The sequence below is a fragment of the Sinocyclocheilus anshuiensis genome, unplaced genomic scaffold (genome assembly GCF_001515605.1).
Source record: "Sinocyclocheilus anshuiensis isolate Anshui unplaced genomic scaffold, SAMN03320099.WGS_v1.1 scaffold635, whole genome shotgun sequence".
Lineage (NCBI taxonomy): Eukaryota > Metazoa > Chordata > Actinopteri > Cypriniformes > Cyprinidae > Sinocyclocheilus > Sinocyclocheilus anshuiensis.
Genome location: NW_015551039.1, coordinates 583,169 through 600,329, shown reverse-complemented (window position 1 = coordinate 600,329; position 17,161 = coordinate 583,169). Strand labels below are relative to the sequence as shown.

Below are 17,161 nucleotides of genomic sequence, written 5' to 3'. Positions count from 1 at the left end.
CAGGAAGATGTCTGGACGTCAAAAACTCCTGCTAATGTAAATAAAACGCTTACACAAACAAACACTTTCTATTGGAAACTCTCAAGCACAAAAATATATTGGACAGAGGAAAAAGGTGTTCTCTTTGTGAAATTTGATTCTAATTAGTTTATTATTTTTTGTTATAAACACAACTGCTGAGCTTCCTGCTTTAATGTGACAACATTACCTTTGTTATTCTTTGAAACCAGCCTACCACATACAACAATGTTTGGTGAGACGCCATAAACTCCCAGCCACCATGTTAAGCCTTCCACAATGGGAATGACTGTAGATGTAATCCATCCAGCTCTTGTGCATATCGAGTCAGGCACTGTTTACACAAATGCTGGTTAGGTATCATTATTTCTCTGTGTATGTGGTTATCTGTTAAGTGCATACGGTTGAGTGTGTGTGTGTGTGTGTGTGTGTGTGGGGAGGGATTGTTGTTTATATACAGAGGAAGAAATAAGGACCCCTTGTAGAAGGAGCCAGATCCACTGGGCTGTTTCTCATGGCAAACTTCCTCTCTCTGTGATCAGGATTATTTACAGATGCGATGCTGCCATTGCTCATTTCTCAAAGAGGAAAAAAACACCATCTGCTCTCTTTTTACATTTACTGATCTCGCTTTTCTCATCTCATGTAGTTTTGCAATGAGCCTTAATCTAACTCTACAGGTCATAATAAGTGCTGAGATTTTACCATTTTCTGCTGTTAGGTGAGAAAACTTCACATCCTTGAATTCATTTTGAAGTTTGATCGCTTCAGCGCCCATTCGTTCTCCTGGTACATTCTTCATAATTTCTCCTATTGTGTTCTACTGAAGAAAAAGCCCATGTGGATGGGGAATGTCATCAGGGTGAGTAAATGATGACAGAATTTTCATTTTTGGGTGAACTAAAAATAATAATCATTAAGTATAGATTTAGAAATGAATAATCATTTCTAAATCTATACTTAATGCAAAACAACTAACAAATCATGAAGGAGAGAAAGGAAATAGAAACAGAAAGTTGCACACCAGTACACCAGATGGTTCTAAAACTGCATTAGGATGAAAATGCTAGAAAAATATATTATCCATAAAGAACCACCATGTTTGTCTACCATTGAAGAGTTTGGGATCACGAATGCATTAAACTGATCAAAAATGGCAAGAACGCTGACATTTATTTATAAACATTTGTAATAAATAAATGACATTCCATATGTTAAATGCTGTTCTTTTGAACTTTTTATTCAATATTGATAATAATAATAAATGTTTGAGCAGCAAATCATCATATTTGAATGATTTCTGAAGGATCATGTGACCCTGAAGACTGAAGAGTAATGATACTAAAAATTCAGCTTTGCCTTCACAGGAATAAATTACATTTTAAAATATTGAATACAATTACATTGTATATTAAATTGTAATAATATTCCACAATATTACTGTATTCGATCAATTAAACGCAGCCGGGTGAGCATAAGAGACTTTTAAAAAATCTTACCCACCTTAAACTTTTTAATTGGTACAGTACATGCTTTTTCAGTCCATTCTATTAAACTACTAAGCATAATTCTCTACAGGGCTGAACAAAGACTAATTATCTCAGGAAATTAATGACAAATTAAATGTTATCATATTTCATTACGAAGATGTACCAAGAAGTAAATTTAAGAAACATTCTCAGTGGTATTGCTTTGGTTTTGGTCTCACTTGACATTCACCGTATATAAGGGGAAGCTAAAGATAACTGAGAAATGACTTTACTCTTGCTCATTTCCTGAACATTTTGCCCTGTTCATTTCCAGGTGTGTTTCAAGTTGATTTCCACATTACACTGAGCAGACATCTGTGTTGTCTATAGCTCCAAGCACCTGGGCCACTGCAGCCAAACATCTGCAGTCCAAACACCACTGAATTTAACTTACATACACAAACATTACATGCATTCTCATCCCTGCATACAAACTCCCATATAACAGGAACGCACGCACATTCACACACACACACACTGTTTATCTAAATGAGACTTCTTTTGTTCTTATATAAACCTAAACTTAATATTGCAGACTAACTCAAACTCTACCCTAAAAATTAAACAAACAAACAAATAAATAAATAAAGATACTTTATTAATTTAAAAAAGTAAAATAATTTAATCATGTAAATTCCATCAGATTAATGTTTTTGGTTACACGTTAAAGTTAAGGTTCACTTAACATTAGTTAAATCAACAGCTAACATGAAATAATGGAAAATAACAGTAACATTTTACAATAAAGTCCCATGAGTTAACGTTAATGCATTAAAGGAACACTCCACTATTTTTGAAAATAGGCTCATTAATAATCAAGGAACTTTGCTGCCGTACCATGGGTGCAGCAGGCGCAATGATATTACGCAGCGCCTGAAAATAGTCCCAGCTAGGTAACTTCCAATAAGCCTATTCCTTCCAATAAGCAAAGTTCCTTGATTATTACAGTTCCTAGCCATATACAGATAATAAACAGATACAAATTTTGATTTCAATAATGTATTAGAAAATGTTAAAATTAACATTAACTAAGATTAATAAATGCTTTAGAAGTATTTTTCATTGTCAGTTCATGTTAACTAATGTAGTTAACTAATGTTAACAAATGAATCTTAATTGTAACGTGTTACCAAAACAACATTTCACATTTGTGTAACGTTGATACACACATTGTTGCATAAGTTGTATTAATTGACATTAATATATTATGAACACATAGGAATCAAAAATATATTTATACATTAATATAATTTAAGATTATTAAGGCCGTGCGTCTACCAAAGCATTTTTTCCTGAGGCTAGTGTATTTTTAAAATTGTTTTCAATGGCTGCACCGCGTTTTTTAAAACACCATATTTTCACGGAGCGCTCGGGCGTTTTTTTTTTCTTGGAGTCAGGAGTTGAAGAATGGCCAACTCTGGGTAAAACGCAGTGCTCATCACTGTCATTTTTTAGTCAGACGTCCAATCACAGTGGAGGAGGGGCGGGGCAAATACCACTCCAACCACCTGTCACACATTCTACTTGTATTACGACTAACAACTTTGGAGGAGACGTTAATATTGCTTGTCTCCAAGAATTCTTGTCTGTACCAGATGGGGTTCCTGGACTACTACGAATATTAATATGAAAAATAATGCTTGCAACATTTAATTCAAGATGCATCTGCCACATTACTTCTGCGGATATTCCATATCATAGCAACCAAAGCATTTCAAAGCTGCGCCGCAGAAGCACTCTAAAGTGCTCACAGCTAGGCGTTTTCAGCAGAGAGCTGGCGTTTTCAGCTGGCTAAAAACGCTATGGTGGCCTAAATGCTGTAAAAAAAGTTGTTCATTATTAGTTTACAATACCCAACTCACATTAACTAATTGAACCTCACTGTAAAGTGTTACCAACATTTTTTTTATGAATAATTTTTAAAGTATGTTTCCACAAAAGGAAATTTTGTCATATTTAGCTAGCTTCTAGGGATAGATTTTGTCCTCAAAGCATAGCTAATTAAACCCACCCACTCACACACACACTCATATAAACATATACTTCCTCACATAAACACACAGATTGACAGCGCATGCTACCTACACTAGGCAGGCCGGCCTCATATGCAGCTTGTTTACGGCTGCGGCACAGAGCGGCTGCAGAATGCCTGTGCTGTAATGTGCCGTAATGGAAAACGTCTGCTTTGCTCCTCACCTATCAGGTGTTAGAGGTCAGAGGTGACACATGGAGCCTGTTAGCATTCCAGCCTCAACATCAGAGGAAGGATGAAACTATTTATGCTGCAAGAAAAGTGTGCTTGCGTTCGAATGCGTCTGTGTTTTCGTCTCACAAAATCACACCATCCATCACAAAATTTCCTCTCCGCTCCATCTCTCTTACTCCCTCCATATCTGTAGCAGACCTGAGACTCGAGCCCTGCCCAGGCTCTCACAGCGAGCTGCGTGTTTCACATTACAGGCATATTTCCACATTGTATTTTGCTAACCCTCGCCTGCTGATAAAGGGCCAAAGAGCTTCAAAGAAAAAATGCTCCTCAGCACTTACAGTGACCAAACGTCTGCTGAGCACTGGAAAATAACAAGAGCTCTTTTGACAGGGCCCATGCTGTGCGGCAGAGTGGTCAAGGCTGCAGAGCCCAGCACACTTCGACCGGCCCTCTCAAAAATCCCAGACTCCAGGGGTTTGGCCTTTCGGTGATAGCTACATTCATCAACTCCTCCTGGGCTCCTCCTTGATAAAATGAGAAGGGAACCAAGGAGCGCAGAGAGGGTGGGAAATGTCAGAAAAGCAGCCAAGCCCTTGTAACAGATAGGCTGAATGAGATACTTTGTTTGGAGACACGAAATGGGGTGATCGTTCAGGGTCTCGATGCAGAAAAAGATGAGAAAGTGTGATAGAAAGGGGTGGAAGCTCATAAAGAATGAAAGGCAGTGAAGACAGCTGGGCACGAGGTTTATGGTTTGGCTTAGTGCAGGCGTGCTGTCCTAACTAAAGTGAGGAGACTGGGAGAGCATGTCTATGTCTGGTATCTCTCTAAAACACTCACCATTACGAATACAATTTTATACATCAAATATGAAATCAATTTCTCTTATTTGATTGGCCAAGCACCGTTTCAAGAGTGCTGATATTACTTTTCATGTTTTTTTTAACACTTTACAATACATTTTATTAAAGTATATGTTCTTATGAACTAATTATGAACAATTTGCATAATATTTTTTAAAATTATAATAATACATTATTAATTCTATATAATATTTAGTATAATGTTATACAATATGATTAAAATGGTATAATATTTAAGTATTACTTTAATTTTAATGATAATTATTTTATAATATATTTTTTTTAATTCCACTCATTTAATAAAATTTTATAAATAAAATATGAAATCCATTCCTCTTGTTTGATTGGCCAAGCACCATTTCGAGAGTGGTGATATTACTTTTCTTTTCTTTCTTTTTTATCATGAATGAATTATGATCAACATTTTTATAATATATATTTTTAAAATGATAATATATTAATAATTCTATAAAACAGTACTATCATACAATAATTATATATAATATAATTCGAATCTTATTGTTTTTAATACATCAATTTTAAAGAATGACTTTATCATTTATTAGAATGTTTTATTTTAATAATTTAGTTTAATGCTAATTTATAAATATACTATTGATATGTTGTTTATTGTTATTTCATATTTGTTTATAAAACATTCATGTAAAAATATAATACATTAATGTAATTATATACAACTTTAAAGGGTTAAAATGTTCTAGCATGTATGTAGAAATGAACATCAACCAGGATTAATAAAATGCTATAAAATTGTAGGTTTATAATACCAGCTGCATGAACTAATGTTAACAAACCGAGCCATATTGTGAAGTACTGAGCTGCTTCACTTTGTATCACTCTAATTGTTTGTGTTCGTGGCGTTTCAGTCTCTGCGTTGATCTCTGAAAACACTTGATCCCGCTTTTGCTTTTTTGCAAGTACAGTGGGTACGGAAAGTATTCAGACCCCCTTCAATTTTATACTCAGGACCATGTGATATTTCAGTTTTTCTTTTTTAATAAATCTGCAAAAATGTCAACGATTCTGTGTTTTTCTGTCAATATGGGGTGCTGTGTGTACATTAATGAGGAAAAAAAATGAACAAATGATTTTAGCAAATGGCTGCAATATAACAAAGAGTGAAAAATTGAAGGGGGTCTGAATACTTTCCGTACCCACTGTATTTATGTTGTTGGCAGTGAAAAAATAAACTTAATAACTGGCCAGTTATTCATTATTAATGTCTTGTTTATAGAACTGCTGTATAAAATATATATCACACTTAGTTGGAACTGGTGAAAATCAGTCTATTGCACACAAAGAAATAAACAGAACTTCTTAAAAACATATGTTTAAAATCATGTACACTACCATGAAACCACATTGAGATCACATGACTACGTGACCACAGAGGACACTTATTGTTATACACTTATTGTGATGCATACACTTATTTTACATACGGTTTAATACTGACATCACTATTTCAGTTTAAACAATTAGAGTATCCCATACAAACCCTTTCTCATGAAGCAGCATTAAATATGTAATAACAGCAGGCTTGATTAGCGCTGGACTGCACTGCTGCTCACATAATCTTGTCCAAAGCGGGCGGCTGACATTAAAATGAGTGTGGTGAGGCAGATGACACGACCTCAGCGCCGGCTGTGTGTATCTTGGGGTGTGTGCACAGGACACACACACAGCCCGTGTCCTGGAATAGCTCTGCTGGCCTGGAATGCGTGGGTCGGTATGGGGGTTGGGGACAGTCCTGGGGGGTAAGGAGGCCTGGAATCTGTGCCCAGAGTAAATGATGATTTATCAATCATTCCAGATCATTCAGAACATCCACGAAATTACTGTCCAGCTGACAGCTTTGATTCACGGAGGGGTCTGGGCCCAAGGTGCGGCCTGTCTGCACCTAGTTGTTGTTCTGTCCGTCACGCTCCCCAGGCCCCTGCGCAGTGCCAGAGCTTTGTCTCTTTCGCAGAGCTTTGAGAAACCAGATCTACGTCGTCCATCTCAGCACACCGGGCACAGACAGGACTTCCATTAGGAAACCTGCCTATGGATGACCTTCGGCATTCTGACTTCCTGACCCCTCCCCGAACGACCAAAATGGGATGAAAAGACAGCAGGGCCGAAGCGTGTTTTACTGGGTCATCAGCAGCTTTCTGCCTATCTGCTGTTATCTGTGTACCTGTTTCATCAGAGGCCTAAAGGTCTACACTAAAACAAAACTTGAGCAAGAATATTGGTCAAATACTGAACAAGAATCAAACATGAAACTGTATGACAAAATGTAAAATGGTAACACTTTACAATAATGTTCCATTTGTTAACATTAGTTAACTACATTCATTAACAAACTAACAACGAAAAATACTTCTAAAGCATTTATTAATCTTAGTTAATGTTGATTCCAACATTTACTAATAGATTATTAAAACGAAAAGTTGTATCTATAAATGTTAGTTAATAGACCTATTAATTAAGGCTGATGATACACGGGGCAACTTTTTGAGCAGTGTTGCCATCAACGGGCAACCAGGTGAGACAGGGCCCACGACTGATCTAAAGTATCCAGATAGAAATTTGTTACCCATTCTAAATGGGAAAGTGCCCAAGCAACATTGCTCAAAAAAAGTTGCCCCGTGTATCATCAGCCTGACATTAACAAAGATGAATAAATACTGGAACAAATGCATTTCTTACTGTTAGTTAATACTAGTTAATGCATTAAATATAGTTAACAAATAGAACCTTATTGTAAATTGTTACCTGTAAAATTATGAACATAATATTAGCCAAACAGGAAAACTGATAATTTTGTAAATGCATAAACAACAGCAGAACAGCAGAATTGAACACTGTTTTTGAAAGTTAATCGCCTTTGTTATAGCTAACTGCCTTCTCTGATATTTAAAATTATGCACAAAATGTTTTTAAACTTAATTAATTTAACTTGAAGTGTCTTTAAAAATGCCGTGCTCAGGCCTTTTTTTTTTTTTTTTCTATGTTTACAGTGGAAAGCAGAGCAGTTTAACGCAAAAACATGTTCTGGGTGAACCGACCCTAAATGTGTAATCAATTTACCATTGTATGTCAATTTTTTGTGAGCTCAATCCAGTCATTTGGAAAACACATACAACACCTTTTGCATGAGGATGAAAGATTTCCCCATGAAGATTTCGTGACAGGTTCAAGTTGGTCACGCAGTATTGCCAAGATGACCAACAGAAAGCTGCTTTGACTGAAAGTGACTTTTGTGTCAGCTGTGCTTCATTACATTGCTAAACTACTGACAATTGACAACTGACCTCTTTGCCTGTGAAAAGTGCCTGTATTAGCATTAGCCATATTACCAAGTGGCATATTAACTTGTGCCAAAACCCCCATAAAGTTTGCACAGCCTTTGACATAAACAATAAAAATATCAGAAGTGATTTCTCATCCCTTCTAAGTGTCCTAACTTGAATGATTGATTATATGGTTGCTTTTTATTATCAGCATTTAGCATTGTTTTGCTCTGCTGTCCACAACACTATCAGAACAATCCTGTGATTCATTCTTGGGTCGTGACCCACCGACCTAACACACACACACACACACACACACACACAAACAAACAGAATGAGCGAGGACTGGAGAGAGGAGCGGGATATAAAATTCCAAGACAGGAAAGATATATCGCCAAGTGTTCATCCCGTGCCCAAAATGCATTCTCTTCATTCTTAATAATTAAAGCAGTAAATCTTCTGCGAGAGGGAGGGAGGACATGCACACAAACACTGCCAGCTCACAGTTCAGAGAGCATTCAGACCTCAGCGCTCGATGCTGGGCGTTTTATCACCGCTTCACTTCCTCGGTGTGAATTTGAGTGCTGATATGTGCGTTATCCTGTCCTTCCACATGTGCTTTATAAGTGGGATTCTCAGTGTAACCCTGGGCCCCTTGCGGTGCTACCCTGAGAGCCCAAATCTCTGCCACAAAAACACGACCAGGACGACAACTCCCTCTGTTGTGTTTGCTCAGCTGGTCCGGCTTTGTCAGTCAGCATCAAACTCCTTGTTCCTGCCCTTCTACTCTTATTCTTTGCCTCTGTTTAGTTTCTTTGCACTAACATGGTTTGTTGGTTCTTTTGTGCTTTGTTTTGCATCAAAGGAAACATCTCCCATGTACCCTATTTGTTTCCTCGGACAATGATAGGGTCGCGAGGTCACTAATAATACACAGCTACCTGTAACCTGTGAAGTTAGGGCAACTTTAACATAGATTGGGCAATATAATTTACAGTAGGACCAATTAAAAACTCACTGACACTAAGAATGAGTTCGAGTGGGTGCTATCACTGACCTGCAAAGATGCGCAGGCGTTTGCGTCTCGGGGGCGGCCCGAGTCCAGAAACACCAGTACACTCATCTTCATCATCACAGTCCCCGCTTTCTAGACCCTCCTCATCCTCGTCTGCCTGACCCTGTCCGGCTGGGTCTCTCCTCGCAGCGCCCCCTCCTGGTCGAGCTCTCCATCGCTTTTCAGGCAACGTCACCATCCGCAAAAGCTACAGAGAAAAGACCATTAGCATTGAGTGTGGTGGATAAATAGAATAAAACATTATACTTATGCTGAACAGATATGCCATAATTGCTATTGGCTGCTACTACTCTAGGACAGGGTTTCCCAAACTGGGTGTGTAAATATGTTAAATTATTGAAATATTAACTTAAAATCTCAAGGGACACTTCAAGTAAATATTTCTGGTCAAAGAGGTTCCATTGAAAAAAAAGTTTTGGAATCCCTGCTCAAGAACATGTATCATATATCAGTATGAGATTAGGCTTATGGATTTGTTTTCAGATAACAATCAAACTGTAGACGAAAACTGTCGAACAAAGTCATTGTGAAATTAATTTGTTAGTGCTAAAAGTCAAATATTTTTTTCACAGTGATTTCAGCATACAGAGAAAAATGGCCAACACGGTGGGTGGAAACTAGTTAGATTTACTGGATAGACTCTGAGAGTAGTTTTTGAGAGATGATTGTAGAAGATAAAAAACATAATATCTTAATAGCAGAACAAATAACAACAGAATTTGGTTTCAAATTTTATTGGTAGTTGACATTCTATTCTATTACAGTACAGCATGTCCTGTGGTGTAACTCCAAACTATTTTAAATAGCATTTTGTGAATTATTTTAGAATTATTATGCATAACATGTGAACTGATATGATTGCATATTAATTTAAAAAAAGCTAAGTTAAATGTATACTTTTAAAAATGTATTCGTCACTCTGCAAGACCATTTAAAAAAGTGAAGAAAAAAAATAGAAAAAGAAAAAACAAATTCAGACCAGATAAAGAACCTATACTTTCAGTATTATTTTTAACCTAAAATCTTGATGTTGATAAGTATGCATCCACCAATTATTTTGATTTCATTTTGGGTTAAACAGATCAGCTCCTTCCTGACAAAAATGAAATTTCATAAATTGCTTCATATGCAGTATGTGTGGTATGTATAAAACTTCACATTGAGGATTGATTTTGAGCATGACAAGGTTAAATATATAAAGTTAAATGATCTCATCAAGCCATTAATTTCCAAAAGACTTTTTCATGTCTCTCTTTTTAAACAGTACTGCACTGAAATAGAGTCAGGCATAAAAGGATAAACGTTAAATGAGTTGATTCTTACATCGACCGCTGTTGTGTTTTGCCAAACTATAATTGCTGAAAATTCCATCGTCCCCCTCCGTCTTCTGCTTTTCCTTTAATCTTTCTACTCTGTCTCCCTCTTTTATTGATTTCCTTCCGATGTGCGGACACAAGCATGTGCTAGTTGTTGTTGGCTTTTTCGTCGCTGTTGTTGTTTTTGTCTACAGGAGAAAATTGAGATCAGATGGGTCTGGCTATGGATGGCTTCGCTCTGAAACAAATCATAGGGCAACAGCTTCTGACCAGCACACAGCTCTCTCTCTCTCTCTCAAAAAAAGGATAATTATTATATTTTACCCCTCAGATGATAAACAGGCCTTACTAAACATACAAACCCCTCCATCTGTGATTTAATGTCAGTGCCTTCTCAGGGGGTCAGTAGGGAAAGTCATGCAACATGTTCCACCAGATCTCCACACAGGCCTCCATTCAGGCCTGAAACATGGGAGGCCCAGACCGCTTCTGTTTGAACAAGTCCGCAGGGCCGGTTATAGCAGTAATGGATAATAGAGAAACGGATTCATTTATGCAGCTTGCCCACCAGCAATGACACCAAAAAGCATACAGCGGACAAAAGATGCCTGATAACGGTGTGAAAATGAGCTTGGGATAGCGCCACCTAGTGAAACCGCACTCCCTCAATGACTTCTGCAGTTCATGAAACTGAAATAACAACAAACGCGCCTGTTTCCCCTGTGCGAGGAATGGGCCTTTAATGCACTCGGCTCTCTTGTTTCAACAGCATGTTTTTGGAGAGCTGCATGAGTCTAAGCCCTAAGCACATTTACTGAGGGCTCTGAATTCCTTCCTGAAGACCGTTGCCCAGTAACGATGTGAGACGGGCCGTCCCCACAATCCATTTAAACTCTTAAAGCAAACAGTCGTAAAGAGAAAGAGAGAGAAAGAGAGAGAGAGAAATGTGGTCGAGGGTATTTTAAAACAAACTCTAAAAAAGGTAGAGGGAGAAAAGAATAGAAAAAAGCTTAAAGACAACTGTTTGGCTGGGTATATGGAGAGTAGGCCGAATGGATGGAGCACAGCCACTTGCCGCCCCCCCCACACACACAACACACACACATGCACAGGCCAGCTGAGGTAGCATAGGATGCTTTGGTTTGGCTGATTATAAGTACATTTCTAGCTGGTGTCACTGCGTCAGAGTGAAGGAAAGGGGAAACTTGTTCATGCTGTAAAGCTGACGTTTATTTTGTTTACCATGTTAACAGGTTACAGCTTTCATACTGTACACAATGCTGTGTAACAGAAGAGCATGTGCCACTAGTACTTTGGAGTCTATTTTTAGCTCACGTTGTGTGCTGAATTCAGCAGAAACACTATGAAAATGCACTATAAACCTTTTTAACAACTCAATAAATCTGCAAAAATGTCAACGATTCTGTGTTTTTCTGTCAATATGGGGTGCTGTGTGTACATTAATGAGGAAAAAAAATTAACTTAAATGATTTTAGCAAATGGCTGCAATATAACAAAGAGTGAAAAATTTAAGGGGGTCTGAATACTTTCCGTACCCACTGTAAAATAACAGAGTGAATTACTCACCCATTGTTTGAAAAAAGACATCTGTTGTACATTGACAGGCGCATAAACACTGTCTATTCAGCAAGTTAGACAACTTAAGCAGTATGCTCTTAACATTGGGTTCGCTCCCCCTTCTTATGTAAATTAGATTTTATTAAGAGCAAATTTGTAATAATCACAGGTGGAGCTGTGGTCTGAAAGATGGGGGGGATCAATACTGAACGCTGGGCGGTGGTCGGTTAAAAAATAGTTTTCAAAGGTTTGGGTTCATAAGATTTTTGAAAGAAGTCTCTGATGCTCACCAAAACTGGATTTATTTGATCAAAAATACAGTAATATTGTGAAATATTATTACAGCTTTAAAAAACTGCTTTCTATCTGAATATATTTTCAAATGTAATTTATTCCTGTGATGTAAAAAATATTCAGCATCATTACTCCAGTCTTCAGTGTCACATGATCCTTCAGAAATCATTCTAATATGCTGATTTGCAGCTCAAGAAACATTCCTTATTATTATCAATGTTGAAAACAGTTAATATTACTTAATATTTTTGTGAAACTGTGATACATTTTTGTCAGGATTTTTTATGAATTAAAACTAAAAAAAAAAAAAGCATTTATTTGATTATTTGAATATCAGTTCATCCTTATTAAAGTATTATTTTCTTTCTTTCTTTCTATATATCTGATCTATAATCAAATAATTAAAAGTATGTTTTTGCTCATCAAATGTAGAATATATAGAAATTTGCATAACGTACAGTGTCTTTCAGTTAAACCAACATGGTTAAAAAAGTGAAGGGGAAAAGCAGTTTTCACCCATCCCATGTGTAATGTATTAATAAAAAATGAATATATTAACCCAGATATCACTTTTATTTTCTTAGATCAATACTGTCAGTGTGAGGACACAATGCAATGTGTCAGTTGGAGTGCTGCTGCTGTGAAACAAGCCTGGCGCATACTGGAGAGCCTCAAGGAAGCACAGAGGACACAAATAAAACAAAATATGCTTGATAAATCAAGAACAAGCCTCATACTTGAGGACTCCCCTCCTCCTCTTTCTCTCCAAAGGCTTTGGGAACACAGAGCTCATGGAATGCAGCGGAGCACAATGCAAAAAAATGCAATTAGTGTCTGTTCAGCCATGCGATCCCTTCTTTCCCTTATTGCACAGAACGCAAAGGAAAACTCAGCTCACAAATTCACAAAAGGTCAACATATGGCAACGTGCTTAGGGCAGAGCAGTCATGAGAGAGACGCAGTGACCACAGACCTGTCGCTGAGCCCCAGGCCAGGCCTGAACTCTGCTCAGGGTCAGTGCTCAGAGCAATATAATAATTCCACATGGCAGTTTACTGTTTAATCAAGCAGACAAGCAATGGAGTGTATAAGAGGAGAAAACTCACAGGCGGGTCTGGAAATTATAAGACCATGACTAAACAATGATTAGCCCAGTGCAGATCTCATCCAGTAAACCTGCTGCTGCGATGATATGGTCTTGTGGGTGAGTGTTGCTTTGAGGTTAATGTATAGAATTTTTTTACACTGTTTTTCTTCATTCCCATGCAACCCCTTGAAAACCCCTGATTTGAGATATTCGTATATATATTTGTAGCATAAACATGAAGGGTGTGTTATACAATGAAGTTTAAACTGAAAGTTAAGGGTTTATTTAAATCTTTAAACTAAAGTTTGAACGATTGTAATAGTTATTATTGTAATAAAAAGCACAAATATTCCTATATTACCTCCATTTTATGAAAGCAAAATAAAAAAAATTCACAATAAAGGTTTCAATTCTGAGTTTATATCTTACAATTCTGACTTTTTTTTTAGAATTGCGCGATATAAACTCAGAATAGCAAAAAACTCAAAACTGCAAGATATCAACTTAAAATTGTGAGATACAAACTCACAATCGCGAGACAAAAATGTCGGAATTGTAAGATAAAAGGTAGCAATTACGTTTTTGATTTTGTGGCAGAAACAAAAAAAAAAAACAGAATTGTGCGATATAAGCTCGGAATCGCAAGAAAAAAGTTAGAATTCTGAGTTTATACTGTATATGAAAAGTCTTTTTTTCTCAGAACTGCAAATTTATACAAATTCACAATTCTGACTCTTTTTTTTCCTGAGAATTTCATGAAAACAGTCTGAATTGTGAGATAAAAATTTGCAATTATTTTTGTTATTATTATTACTTCTGTTTTGCTTCCATGCCATCCCTTCCCATTTCCTCTCTAAAACATGTTTTGCAGCAAAATTTCTCTTTTGATCTCTTCCCTTAGTCAGTCTTACAATACATACAAAAAACAAATCCACCTACTGTGGAGAAAACATGAGAGGACAAGACTTTTTTTCTCCGTCTCTCTTTCTGGTAACCACAACACACGCTGTGGGGCGGCAGTGAGCAGCTGAGGGTTGTGTATGGCTGGGGTATAAAGACTCCAGAGGGGACGGAGATAAAGCCTGTGGTTTGGCCCTCACGCTGCAGCACCATATCCAGCGTGTCACCGCTTTGAAGTGTAACCCAAACAGGGTCAGTACAGGGACACGGCTTCCCTTTACAGCAGCCTACATGTTTATGTGTTTGCAAGAGAAAGAGAAATCGAGGAAACCGGATGAAATGTAGCGACAACTTTTTTTCCATCCTACCTCTGATTAGCATCATACCATGTATTGTGCCTGTTCAAGACGAAAAAAACAAGCATGTCTGGACTTGTGCCGTAGCTTGTGGTCTGTTCATGTGGTGTTCTGCATGCTGCTGTACTATATATGAAACAGCTACACTCGCATACACTACAGTTCAGAAGTTTGCGGTAAGATTTTTTATTTTTTTGAGTGAGAGAGAAATTACTTTTATTCAGCAAGTATGCATTAAACTGATCAAAAGTGACAGTAAAGACAATTATAATGTTACAAAAAAATGTATATTACTAAAGAGTGCTGGTCTTTTGAATTTTCTATTCATCAAAGCATCTTGGAAGAAAATGTATCACGGTTTCCACAAAAAATATTAAACAGCACAGCTGTTTTTAACATTGACCATAAGAAATATTTCTTGATCAACATATTAGAATAATTTCTGAAGGATTATATGACACTGAAGACTAATGATGCTGAAAATTCAGCTTTGCATCACAAGAATAAATAATATTTTAAAATATATTCAAATGGAAAACAATATTACGGTTTTATTGTATTTTTTGCTCAAATACCTGCAGCCTTGGTAAGCACAAATGACTCCTTTCAAAATCATTAAAAAATCTTACTGATCCCAAACTTAATGTACAGCACTGCTGCGCTTTAATATGGAGCACTATGAACGCTCTCAAATACTCGCAGCGCACATCGTTCTTTAGAAAAGAATCTGAATAATCGAATAAGCCTGGTGCATAACCTCAGTGTAATTTCGTTTGAATTGTAATTTCCTGCATTCTTAAATTGATTACATTATGACCTCTGCCCCACATACAGCGCTTTTGAATTTCCTCATTTATATGAAACCAACTGAAGGTCACACACACATAAACAGCCACAATGAGTGTTTTTTTGTGGATCGGTGAGGACCTTACAACCACTTTAGTTGTTGTGGTTCATACTTGAGGAAAGAAGGGATAAAAATAGTACATTTTCACTGTGTGAGTCATGGAAACTTCAATACAAACCTGCATGTGCACACATTTCATGCATTACTTAACATTTATTGAATTTGAGGTGATAAAGAGGGGGGTTTGTGGACCTTTATTCCCTTTCTCTCTCCCAGCATCCCCTCTCACCTGTCTGAAGAAGAGGCAGTCACACAAGACACAGTACGTCTGAGACAGATGAAAGAGACAGATTCATTCCCTAGAACTAATACCTGTTGGGACAGGAGCACAAAGAGCAGGCCTCCTCTAGCGGCCTGGGTGTGGGCTTCTCCAAAGATGATTTATGAGTGTTTTACCACATTCGTCTGAATCAGTTCCTTTGCAATCTAAACAAGTCTCTGTAGTAGCTTCCCCAGTGCTGTAACAAATCCACTTTTCAAAGAAAGCTAAACAAATTGAAGATTTGTGTGCCTCTGAACAAAGATATCTGTTCCATTAGAAGAAAAAAAGAGGCAAAACTACACCGATTCAGAAAGGTGGGCTTCATTGTTGTTTTTGTTGTTTATGTTTGTATAAAAATATGTCTGGAAAAGCTGTGATGAAATATACATATGATTTATCCTTTACAGAACTGCACTTTTCCCAATAAAAAAAAAAACTGAAGTTAAGAAAAGAGAAAATAATTCACAGGCCTTTTATCTAGCAGTGTTAATGTTGGCATGTGTGCAGTAAATGCAGGTGATTGTTTGACAGAGCAGTGAGAGCTAAAAGAGTTTCTGATACGAGGGCTGCTCGCTAAATCTAATTAGTGTCTGAGGACAGGCTTTGCTTGTCTTCTGCTCCAGGGCTTGACATGTTATCGCCATCATTCCCAAAGTCATGTGGTCTGAAAGCAGTGCATCTGATTCCCAGCTCAGCATTCTCTCATGAACACATTGGGCCCATATCATACACCCGGCGCAATGCATTTGCACCCATTTGTGTGCCCATGGGCGTGCTGGTCTGAAAACGAGGTGTGTTCAGGCACATTGTTGGCACGTTGCTATTTTGAAGCAACTGAAATACATTGCGCCTTTGACCAACTGAAACCTGGTCTAAAGTCAATAGCGCAATATGGCCTTTAAAGGGAATGGGAGATGAGACTCTGATTGGTTTATTGCATGTAACGCCCAAAACACACCCATAACTCATTAAGAGAATATGTACAACCCTTTTTGGACCATGATTATTTTTCCCGTTGTTAAACTAGCAAAAGTGGATTCAGACACGCACTAAGTGCACTTGCGCCGTGCGCTTTATACCATGCACTTAGATCGTTAAAATATGGCCCATTGTGTGCTTTAAGCAGTGGTTCTCAACTAGGAAGCCGGGGCCCACTAGGGGGCCTCAGCAAACTTCCAAGATGAATTAAAATGATTTAAAACAAAACAAACCAAGCATTAAAACAATCTTAAATAACTTTAATTCATCCCCTCACAACTTTTTTTTTTTTCGTTTAAAGAACTAGGGCTCCCATGGCCTTGAAAAGCCTTGATATATGAGGTAGCCTAATTTTAAAAGTGTGATTTAAATGCCTATAGAAAAATATAATAAAATATTCCATGGTCATTTTTATATGAAAAAAATCTAGACAAGCTCTGCAATATTTAATGCATGTAGAAATTTTGTGTGTGTGTATATATATATATAT

General features: G+C 37.3%; 1 protein-coding gene across 1 annotated transcript in view; it reads right to left on the bottom strand.

The window, feature by feature from the left end:
- Positions 1 to 17,161, bottom strand: part of LOC107661386 (glypican-3-like) — a 135,728-nt gene that overhangs the window by 9,661 nt on the left and 108,906 nt on the right. Inside the window, exon 7 of the mRNA XM_016450937.1 lies at positions 8,976 to 9,180. Coding sequence (XP_016306423.1) covers positions 8,976 to 9,180 — 205 coding nt within the window. The remainder of the gene's footprint in view (positions 1 to 8,975; positions 9,181 to 17,161) is intronic.